Source organism: Anopheles marshallii, chromosome 3, assembly GCF_943734725.1.
Source record: "Anopheles marshallii chromosome 3, idAnoMarsDA_429_01, whole genome shotgun sequence".
NCBI lineage: Eukaryota > Metazoa > Arthropoda > Insecta > Diptera > Culicidae > Anopheles > Anopheles marshallii.
In genome coordinates this window covers 47,355,010-47,367,556 of record NC_071327.1, presented here as the reverse complement: position 1 = coordinate 47,367,556, position 12,547 = coordinate 47,355,010, and the positions used below count along the sequence as shown (strand labels likewise).

At 40.7% G+C, this 12,547-nt stretch overlaps 1 protein-coding gene across 1 annotated transcript; it reads right to left on the bottom strand.

Moving 5' to 3' along the window:
• Positions 1-1,578: 1,578 nt before the first annotated feature.
• On the bottom strand, positions 1,579-6,957 carry LOC128714704 (uncharacterized). Its single transcript, XM_053809582.1, has 6 exons — positions 6,240-6,957; positions 4,532-4,783; positions 4,207-4,445; positions 3,304-4,121; positions 2,778-3,192; positions 1,579-1,665 (listed from the first exon to the last, which is right to left on the bottom strand). Exons 1-6 carry the CDS (start codon positions 6,955-6,957, stop codon positions 1,579-1,581), a joined length of 2,529 nt encoding a protein of 842 aa, XP_053665557.1.
• Positions 6,958-12,547: the final 5,590 nt, after the last annotated feature.

The following is a 12,547-nucleotide window of genomic DNA, read 5'->3' as shown; positions in this document are numbered from 1 at the left end:
ACTGTAAAACGTTGACGCTCCAACATGAGTTCTATGTTGAGTATGAAATTTCCACTTCCACCATCTCAAGAGATCGAAGCTGTCATTGGGTCCTGGCAGGTAGTGAACACAGCAAACAGGGCGAGTAGGGGGAAGGGGGGCAAATAGGGCAAAAGCGAACCTCATGGCGACTGTTTACAAGATTATTCTGAAGTTTATACTGAAAAAATATTGTAAATCTGTATAGCACCTTATTGAAATGACGGCGCACGCAGATTTTTGCACCGATACCATAAAAGCAATATAAAAATGACCATGGATTGTAATTAAATTTGTACAATGTGCATGTAATACGTTGCAGAAACACGTTTCGGGATATTTTGGTGTAAATTATTATAAATGGTTAGATTTGTATTATTATTAGAATTATTAAATTATTCGATGAATGTAATCGTTTAAGCATTTTTGAAACGTAACGGTAAATATTTTATCAATTACAGCTGAAAAAAAATTAATCGGTTTATTAAGTTATGAGATGATTAAAATATTCAGTGTAACTCTCATCACTTTTTCGATCAATTTTTCTTCAAAATATACTTATGAGTTAATCAGCCACATTACAAAGATAGAATTTAGTCGCTAGAAAGTGGCTAGATAGTGCTGCAGTGAGCCAAAAACACATACATAAGAACTTTAGTTACTCGTATGATCTTTATGGAATTCCTTATTCCGATACTATACCCTGAGGAACAGTAATTCGTCTCGTATCTGCATATTCGACATATCGAAGATCCTGTAATGAATATCTCTTTTATTTTAGGGAAGCAAGATCTGAAAGCTAGGCCACGCAGTAAATACAAATAAAGTATACCGTCATTTGGGAAGTTCATGATGTCCTTGAAAATTATTCAATTATTCTCCATTCAATCAGTATGATCAATGGATTTGGTACTATATTATTTAATTTATAAAAATCGTAAATGGAAGTCACTTACTATTCTTACAAAAATCACAGTGTTGAAATGGATTGATTTCTGAGACTAAAATAAAAAAAGGATGTCAATATTTTTGGGATACCATCTGAAATCTGATATAAACATTAGTCATAGCATTCAATTTACTTACCTACGTTTTTTAAACAAACGTTAAGTTCATGAACAAAAACCATTTAACCTGTGGTCCCCAAACACCGGAAAAACACTAAGTAATGATGGAAGATTATAATTAAACTTTATTTTTATTACTTTTTAATTTATTGCTTTCCTCCTTTACCTTTCCATCTCACGAATTTGGTTGGCCACAGTTATAATGAGAGGATGACAATCAGCTTGTACGCTGATTGTGTACGCTCTGTGTGTGTGTGTGTTGCAATCTTCTGTCCGCACCTAACTGAATCACGTCCAAATGTCCCCAGCTGCAGGAATATGAATGAGATGCGGTCTGTTATGCGGTTTTCCACTATTGCCCACGGGTGAATCTGAAACAAGCTGGACCTCAAGCACAAATGCTGCAGCTGCATTGCAAACCGAGCCGGAATGGGAATTTAATTACTACGAAATGGAAATGGCGGAAAATACCGCAGCTCCCTCCGGCAACCGTTTAGCTCGTCTCGTCCAGGCAGCTGCGTATATTTGCGGATTCCACCATATCGTCCACCAGATCCACCGGAAGTCCGGAAAGTTTGAGCTGCAGGCGGTCATGTAAATCGGTTTCCAAAAACCCGGTATGAAAATGAATTCAAAAAAGAGAAAGAGAGAGAGAGAATAAGACATTTGGTGAGAAAGAGCAGTATGATCAAGTTGAGGATGAAGTGCTGTTGAGATTTTAAGTGCCCATAAAGTGGTAGTTTCGGGATAAAGCGGGAATGGCAGCCTCATGCTAAAGAGCCCAAAACTCAGAAACAAGGGTGCCAAGGTGCCAAACACAGTCCCGCCTCCGAATCGATGAATGGTCCGGAAGGTGCGAAATGGATCGTTTTCACTGTTTTGATTTGAAGCGTATAAAAATATTGCGGTTAAGAGCAATTGGTTTCTTCGCCAGCTGTCTGTGTTGGGATGGAGTGGGAAGTGGGAAGTTGGGTGCAGTTTTTTTACGAGCAGTTAAGAAGTTGTTATTCATCATTGAAAGGGTTGTTGGTAGTTCATTTGATAGTCGGTGCAAAAGTGAAAGCCAAAGAGGGCCATCAACAGTGGTAAGGTCAGAAATTAAGATGATTTTTTTATGTGGAAATGATACACGCGTTGTGACATTATGCCATGGATGCGGTTAATGATGGAAACCCTTTTAATTGAAAATCGAGGTTCCCCTTTCAACGTATTCTCTTCCAAAACATTTCGTACTAGATAATGTTTAAGTACCATCAATGCAATATGTTGAGTAATACTGAAGGTAAAAACATAATTTAAATTTGCCATATTTTACCCAAATTGTAAATAATTCTCGGAAATGATCCGTGAACTGTATTAAAATACGATGATTATCAAATGGTTTAAAATAGAAATAAATTTATTCCGCGTTAAAGTAAGTTTTTCGACAGTGTGCAACTGTTAAAATTTTTTATCAATTATTTGTATTATTTTACATTGCTGATAAAGCTAGCTATCACAGAAAAAAAACATAGGCAGCCGCCTACTCCGCCCACCGTTTGATCCGCCACTGGCTATACCAGCTGCTTTACATCCTCAATACAGTCAGGCGATTCTTTGGGAAAAAAAGCAATATATAAAAAATGATTTCCTTCACCATAACTAAACGTTCATATACGAAGGATATTGAGTAGCCCATTATATCATACTTACCCTTTTTATGCACCCATCCAACCCTTGTTTCACATCTTTGTGGCGGTTTATGAAGCCCTGCCAGCGAACACCGCCGACGAATACAACCAGCTGCCGATCGGTAGGGAACACCGTTCCAAGTACGCTTCGGGCAACCTCCTGCTCATCGTCCACTTGCAAGTAGACGTACCCATCTCGGTATCCAGCCTGCAATCGATACCATCTGCCTATCATCAGCTTGGCGGTGGACTCGAGATAAATCGTATGCAGATGTGCATCGGTCGTAAATCGCAGCTCAATCCGTCCCGCCTTCACCAGTACCGTAATAAACTTGCCAAAACCGCGCCTGTGCTCCGCGGTATGGAGTACGATTCCATCGGTCAAACCATGGAGCTGAAGCTGCAAATCAACAGTTAGTACCGCCTGTAGGAAACTCCTGCAAGTGGTCGGAGAGATGGAGAGATGATGGAAAAACGAAAGATAAAAATAACACTTTTGTTTTGTTGATGAGCAATCCCATGACGCACTCAGCGACTGTAGCTCTTACCTATAGGAAGCGTAACTATTGTGCTGGAACCTAAGTCCCCGTGTGTACGGTCCTGCACCGAAATCACAGTCATCCTGGGGCGACAAAACATCCGGACCGTCACATCGTCCCTCGCTGCAGACGTAATTTATGCAGGAGTGCTGTTGTCCCACGGGGCACGGACTCATATTGCATTGCTCGGAATTGCAAAACTCGCATTGTCCCACGTTGATACGCTCGGCCAAGTCTCGCTCCAAGTGCAGCACCTTATCGTTTATCATCAATCGGCTCACACAACCACTGAAACCGATCGTTCTAAGGCCGGGTGCATTTGCAATGTAGTATCGATCGACTCGATGCTGCACTATATGACCCTCAAATCCCAACAGATATTGCCCGTCTAGTGCCATCAATCCCTGACCGTCATAGCTGCTCACCAGTACCGTATGCCAGCGGGTGGGTTGTAGCTGTAGCTTGACGCTTCGAAAAACCTTTTCCAACTGACCGGGAGGAACGATGCGTAGCGTAAGGCGGTTGCGTTCGAGCAGCAACGAAAAGGACCAGCTCTCCACGTCAGTTATCGGTGGCTTGTGGAACAGTAGCGCATCCGATTCGTTCGTTCTAAAGGTCAACTCGAAACTGAACTGGGTGGACAATCGATCGTCCACCAGCGCGTCATACGCGACGTACGATATGTTTTCACCCTGCTGGAAACGTATCGGTACCCGTGTCACGGACAGCCGCAAACCAGTTTCGTGCAATGTACCGGTGTCGTCGGTCACCTGACACCAATATTCTCCAGCATGATGATAGCGCACGTCACGGTAGATGAGCGTTTCCTGGAATGGAGTAAATGAAGCACACGATAAACACTCAACCCATCTTCTACCGCATTCACTACTGCAGGGAGTTGCCCATTCCTACATTTTCAATCAAAAATGTCCGTGCTCCGTTTTCCACCTTAAACCAGCGTATTGTCTTGTGGGCAAGACCTGCAGACCGTTTGCACGAAAGTGTCACAGTCTCTCCACAGCGCACGGAACGCATCCAAACCCTGGCCAGTTCCTGATCCATTCTGGGTACGACCAAGGAGCTGTCACCATCCATTTCCATCCGCAGCGAATAGATGTTATCTTCCTTGTAGTCTTCGTTCAGATCGGAATCTAAAACAAATACACTCAGACCGTTAGAGCCGGGGTCGAAAAACTGAGGACACCGTCTACCTCTTTCTCTCTCTCTCCCTACTCACCCCATCGGTTGGATAGGTTCGGTTTCACTGTGGTCGAGGAATCTTTCAACAGTTCGTCCCGTGCTGCATCCACCTCCGTCGCAATCCATTTCACGTAGTACGGTACGTTCATAAACACGACGTAGCTAAACGAGTCGCAGTAGTTAGTACCCTCTCGAATGCCCGAAAATGAAACTATACCCCGCAGAAACCACCGCTTGTCACGGTAAATGTACATCCCGCCACCACTGTCACCGTTGCATGGGCTTGTGCCTGAAAGTGAGCAGAAGGCAACAAAACAGTATAATACACAAACACAAAATTACTCGTTTACTGTCGCTTCGTTAAAAGACTCGACCCACGAAAGCTTTGCTAGATTAGATGAGGTGAAAATGGCCGAGAACTTGGTTTTTATGTCAAGGTCGTGGTGGATTATGTCAAGCATGAATGGTGGATTAAGCAACAACACCACCTAGCGGGTATGGAATAAAAAAAGCAACATGGGAAGAGTAGCAGATGTTCAAGGAACAATTTTTGATTCGTGCAATACAGCTAGCGAACGTTGCAATTAACAATAAATTATATTCATTTCTACTATTTAGTTAATGTATTCAATTAAACAACAATAATAACGAAGTACTTGAAATAACCAACAGTATTTGAATAGTTAAAAAATATGTTATACAATATGCAACATGTATAAGTAAAAAAGAATGTTTACTGTAAACACAATGTGCAATGTTTGCTCCTACATGCTAGTATACAAACAGAATGGGAAACATGTAGGCATAAACTCATGTACAGGAATTACAATATGAAGTTTCCTGCAATATGATAATAAAATTTTGCAAACAAACGTAGGATTAGAGTGCTCTTACTTGAATTATTATTCATTCAATTCAAAATATATAACAGTTTGTAGATTATACATGCCATTCTACTGACATCTAGCTCAGCAATAAACCCTCTAGTTAATCGATGGAACTTATTCACATTAACTATTCCTGTTAGTAATTCTTTACATTACATTACATCCATTCATTACGAAGGGGAATTCATGAAGCTTCGTACGAAAAAATGCTCTAAAATGCTGCTTTTAATAAACGGAAGTTCCCAGTTTGCTTTTAATGATACCCGATGATCATTTTAGAGTTCCTGGTCTTTACTGTGTGGTAACTTAAGCAGTGTGTAACATCCAGAACTCTAAAGATGGTCAAATGAAAATAATGCTCATGCCACCCTGTTTGGAGTCATTTCTAAAAAGATTACAAAGTTTCATTGCATTTGGATTAAAATTTCGTACCCCTGGAATGTAATAGGTTAAAACCAATTACATTAAATTACTTAATAAATTCTTACTATTCTCTTATGTTTTCATACTAACTTGATTTTATACTGTTCTCCACAAGCTCCTGTGCAAGAATAAAAATTACCTTATCTGCACCCTTGTATAACACCATCCCTACTTTTCGAGCTAAAATTCTTGGGTAAAAGAGCTAGTGTTATACATCAGCATGGAGGTTTACATATGTCATATAAAACGAATATTAAACTCATTTCAAAAACAAATAGCATAAACAAACATTCAATCAGGATTTGTGTTTATACCCTATGCCTTTGGGATTTCCCAGTTGTTGATCCCTGATCATGACCCATTTTACACCCCACCCAACATAACCAGTACAATCACAGTTACTCAGAACACCTTTCTCCCTGTGACCCTTCCTACCGTTTAAAATTCCCGCACAGTACATCCCGCTGTAGATGAGCCGGCCGTAGAGGTCAGGGTTACTTTCGACGCAGTCTGTATAGCGTACTATCGGGAGCTCCGCCTTCAGCAGCTCGTCTGAGATGCGATTCTTCTCGGTCAGACCCCAGCCCACAACCGTGCCGAATACGTCCGCCAAATACTCGACCCATATCGTTTCGGTCAGATCCAGGCAAACTGGTTGAATGTGATTCGTAAACTGTACGGTTCTGTTGAGCCGCACCATTGCCACGTCATGTTTATGGCTGTTTGGAACGAATTTCGCGTGTGGGATGATCTTGCGCACCGCAAACGACACCATTGGGCCAGTACCGTTGGCCGACAGTCGATGCATACCCAGCCTAATGTGTACCAACTTTTCACTAATTTTGTAACCTGTATCACTATCGTACACACAATGACTAGCTGTCAGCACAAATAACTCGTTGATCAACGTGCAACCGCACTGGTAATCGTTTAGATGAAACAGTGCACCATGCCAGGGCCAGTGACCCTCGATTGCGATTTCACCGTCAGTGATGCGACTGCGAACAGCAACCTTCGGAACACCACACTTTTGCATATCGAGCCCTTCACGTTGAATTGTCCCATCTGATTGCGGAGCAGTTGCTGTTAGACTAACGGCACAAAACATCAAAAACGCTACCACCATGCAGCACCATTCTCTTCGAAAGGCCATCCTGAGATTACGATCGTAAACTGAACAAAGCGAAACAAAAAACGAAACTCAACTCTACTAATTTCTGTTGCAGAGCATTTGTGACGAGCTTGTGCTCGGGCCTGCGAATGACAGAGGACTGATGATAACCCGGTGTCGATCGTTTCGGGTTTCGAGCTTATCAACCTTCGGATTTCATTTGCTCGATTTTGGGGTTTTGAAGTTTGGGGTTTTAGCACGCCGATTATGCTCAAAAGAACGTCGACCAGTATTGTACTAAAACTTATTCGCTGAGTTATGGAATATTTGAGATTGTATGTTAAATTGGAAGATGAGTTATTCTAGCAACTGATTCGTTTTTAATGTCGTTTATGTTGTATGATATGAACGGCTCCATTTTTCCATCCAAGTGGTCATTGAGGCGCAGGTACTTCACATGACAAAGCAGGAACACAATCCCAACCGAAACGCACTTCCGAACAATGTATTAAGTATTCGGTGAAGTAATAAAATTAAATCCAGTAAATCAGTTATATTTCTGGCGGCTGGCGGCGGAGGTGGTGTATTAGTAGCGACGCCGGTCCAAAATCCCATCCGGACCAGTTCGACCCGTACGCAGGACTGACTTTCCGGCTACGGGTTCGTTCGTGTGAGAACCGGCGCCGCTAACATTATGCCACCGGGCCACTCCAAAAAGGGAAAAGTTAAAACGTATCCAATTTCCTCATTCAATAGCATACGACTATTAGACCGTAAAATTTTATTCTTTATAGAATTATTTAATATATCCAGTAAGATAAAAAAAAAACTTTAATTGTTTTCCAACTGTATTTTTCCACAGATCTGAAACAAAATTAAAATATACAGCAAGATTGACCAGCCATGCAATATAATCTTCTATTGAACAATTTTATTGGAAAAATATATAAATCGTACACTATACAGTCAATACAAAAAGACGTAATCCTTAACTATTAATTAATAAAATCAGATACACCAAACGAAATCTTGTCTAAACTTAAACACAAAATTATTTTTTCCAAATCAAAACATTTCATTGATAAAATAAAACATTCCAATAAAAACATCTTATTGGTTTAAATTTAAGGGATTTAATATTATTAATTTAATACAGTAGCACAAAAACAACGCAGAACAATGCACTATATTCTTCAATTAGAACACAATTCCGAATCACCGGAAAAGTTGGACATCGATAGTACATTTAACAGGGTCACTGCTGTTTTAGCACGTCAGAGCAGTTCCATTGTTGTTGCCTGCGGAAGAGTATAAATCTTTGCTTTTCCTGCAACGATCTTTCTCTCGAGTTTTCTCTCCTTCCCTCTATCTTTCTCGCAACGATGCTGCAGCAAACGAAACGTGCATGATCTTCCACTGCCAGCCACGGACCAGAATGGACCGTAGGCAAACTTCGTTGTGGCATAATATTTACACTGAAAACATCTGAGACCCGCACCGCATTCTGCATGCTCCTTCTTTAACCAGCCACGAACTGGTGTGTGTATATGTGTATATGTGCCATTTTGCATTCACAGGATCGGGATCTAAGGGAAAACAGCATCGTAACGCTGCTTTGCTTCTACTCGGTCAAACTCACGATGCCTGTATGTGTGTGTGTGTATACGGGAGGAAAATAAATTTTTCACTCACCGGTAAATATAATCGATCTCTTCATCTTACTACCGATCTGTGCCCCTGTGGCCAAACGAAGCAGATGTGCTCGACCGAACCAGCCAGTTCAGTTCACCCGCCAGTGGCATACGTGCCTAAAATTAGATTAACGATGTGTTTTTACCTTCCCCCGTACTGGAGATCAATTTTTTACGACGCACTCATCCTCGCCGGATGCGCTTAGAACCGTGTTGTCGAACTATTCGCCCGCGCAATGGATGTTAAGGTGGGCGGAAGCAGTTGCTCTTTCGGAATAGTTGAAATAAAACAAAACCCGGTAGACCTTTCACAACATGCGCATATTACGTTTACAGTATGCCAAATGCAGCAGGGTGCTTGTTGTCGTACGACAACAACATAAAATAGCTAACCGTGGCCCGCCCGTCGGCACTTACGCTGCAAATAGATTGTTGGGATAGGACGGAGTGTGGGGAGCTTTGACAACTTTAGACAAATTGACCTTTTGCCCGTGAATAGCTGTGTCAGGGGTCTAAAATCAATGTTTTACCATGATGTGTTTGCTAACGCTGCTCGTTTCTGGCCATGGCTTGCTGAGCCCAAAGTAAACAATCGTGTGACAAGAATGATTGCTAACGGCGTCCTTATGTTTGACTAAGGCTATGGGCGAGCCTCAGCAAAAGATGACAACCCATTTTTGTGTTTTGTTTTTGATTGAAAATTTCTTGTACATTTTTCTATTTATTATACTAAAAGAGATGTTAAAATACTCTACCATAGTCATATTTCCTCCAAATTCTCTTCCACATCTATTGTGCATTATACGTCTCATCAAACCTTTCAATGTCCTTCCAACAACAACAAATTTGATTGCAGTGTCTCGTCCAGCTTTATCACCACTCATAGTTCCATTCACCATATCAACTATCACCATGTCAACACAACAAAACAACCCAGATAATCATGATTTAGATATCGTCATGAGCGAAACTCCTCCTACCAGAGTGCCTTGGGTGCCAGCACCAGAAACAACAAAACAGACGGGCGTTGCCATTCGCCGGCAAAAGCATCCGTCAATAAGCATCTAGCGCAGGAAACATTAAAGGACTCTGTGCTTCAGCGCGATTCATCGCCATGTTGACGGCCAGCGTTCAGATGACTTACAGTCGTACGAGCCCGTTACCGACACTATGTTGTCCAATAGGGGAAGCGCTATCGTATTGTTTATTCTCATCATAAAACCATCTTCCCATAAATCCCTATTATGTCCTTTATAAGCTTCCTCGGCGCTTAGTGATGATTCGACGGAACACGGTTAGCGAGCGAATGAGTATGACACTCAGCAGCTTTTGTTCTAACGAGATGATAAAGTTTGTTGGTTTTTGTCCTCTTTTATAGGATAGGTTAGAGAAGCTTAGGTTTATTATGTCGCTGGATAGAATTCCACGCGCAGTATTACTTACCGCTGGAATGTTCTTGTGGCGGATTTTTTCCTGATAAAGCACAAAATCAGTATCAATTTTGTATGAAAGGAGAGTGCATATTAACAATATTTTGATTACTGCCATTAGTATTAGAGGTCATTGCAAAGCCATTGCAAAGTTGGGTACGTTACACTTTTATATTATGCATCTACTATTTTATTTTGATGCTTAAATTTCAAATAGCATTGGCATTTTGATACTGTTAGAAAAATGACACTATTTTCTATTCGAATTCTCAAGAACAAACTGAATTTATTCGCAAAAACGAATGACAAAGTGCTGAAATGTCAAAAATCATCAAATTACAACTTAGGTCACATATTATGAGGTAGTAAAGTAAAGTTAGTTAAATTATGTTTTAAATTATTAATTATTAGGTTGAGTTATTTTTTCTGTCGTTGTAATAAAATTGCTATTGGTGATGGTATTTATAATAGTTAAAATAAATCGATTTGTTTTTTAAGTAAGTATTTGATTGGTTATTTGTTAGTATAATTAAAATTAAAAAGTGAAATAAATTCTATTGAAAAAAGACGATTGTTGAGTAATTATAAATACTTACTTACTTGTCTGAAGCTTAAACTGCTTCGTGCCTTGGGCCTGCAGCAGGTGTTCTCCAAATAGTTCACGATTGAGGATTTTATTTCAAGAATAACTGCCAGAACTGGCCAGGCAAGGAGATTTTTTTTCAAAAAGAACTACATTACGCTCACGGTCGAGGTTGATATTTTTATGAAGCATGGAAAGAAATTCAAGCAAATGGCAAATGGCAAATTGCAAAAAAATCTATTTCATTAAATTTCATTAAATCTAATTGAATCGCTTAAAATAAGAAATTATTTCTTACCACTACTGCGTGAAATTGAAAAACAAAGACCAAGATTAAAGGACCACTGAGTTTCAGTAAAGTCATGCATTAATTTTATTGTGAAATTTAATCAACTTTCCGTTTTCCATTACTCATTTAAAACGTCTCATGAAAATAATAACACAGCTGTAAATATTTTGCGAATAATGTTTGAAGAATCTAAAGCAAGGTCAAACAACACAGCCCCTACACAAAATCGCATTCCTTCATACACCATGCCATGCTCACGAACATTGTGCAATGAACTATGTGGCATAAAGATTAATTTAAACATGATCACGCTGGCGTCATCACGCTCGCAAGTCATGCGTTAAAGGTACCGTAAACAAACGGTGGGATTAATGTAAATTCCTAGAAAATTACGATCAAACTGTGCGTGATCAATACCATTAGACCACAACTACTTCATTTGCAGACGCACCAAATACGCGTCAATCATTCCGAGGCCCATGCCAGGTCCAGCCAACCCGGCGACTGGGATCGTTCCGTTCACCGGTTCACGATATCTGGTGCACACGTGTTGCCGTCGGGGCTGCCAGGCTGATTGATTTTCCCGGGAGACGGCTTGACAGAAACCTCCGGAGTAGTACCGAAATATTATTGGGGCAATTTAATCATTTCCAGCTGCTATTCCCATACACACATGTTACGCCTGGGGCTCCCACCTATCTTGCCCCTTGGTTCGATATCGTAAATGTACCGCCGGGACAGAAATCCTGCATAAATCAAATTTTATTCTATCGCGTTTTCAGCAGCGCACTCCCAGAGCATGGGAAGCAAACAATATGGGAGAGAAGAAAACAAAATTCCTTCCCCTGTCCGGGTGTCGTGCCGAGTCAGAGACAATCGAGCAATGGGTTCCATGGGCTGCCGAACTAAACATCGGCTGGTGCTGTTAAACGATCGTTGCCATTATCATCACTGCCAATCATCATCATATCCTGTATGGCCTTTCTCCTTTTTTACGTATTCGCCATCGCTCCATATTATGGCAAGCACCAGAACGTACTCCAGCCGAAGCTATAATGTTATTACGAAAGTGGTACACCCTACACCGAAAACCGAAGGAGGAAAGGATTATCGAATGCATAAAAATGCCAATAAGCTTCGTTCCGTGTTCTTACTGACGTCCCTTCCGAGGAACCCCATTACATGGCCGTCTTAGGAATTCTACTTCACGGGTACTCGTTGGGTGGTGTAACCCAAGACGGAGCATACAAAATTTACTTCATGTCCCTGCCACATATGGGCTGGATTATGTTAAACACGTTTATATTCCCTCACGTACCGAGTGGAGCCGATGGTTAAGACGTCCACTAGTAGTGAGTAGATTGAGAGCTAAGATAAAATGCAATTTTGATTGAAACACATGTCATGTAATATGATCTGATGTAAGTGTACATAACACTTATGAACCTGATAATGTCTTACATGGGAAGCACTTCTCTAATGTTTTTATTTGTTTAGAAAACAATTCGTTTTGCTTGTTTAATGGAGTGGGTTGTTCGCGCAGAAATAGTCAAATAAATCCCCTTTAAATAAAACATAACTTCAAAAAAGCTTCTTGTTTATGCAATAATTGAAACCCAGTTGCCACAATAAAAATATA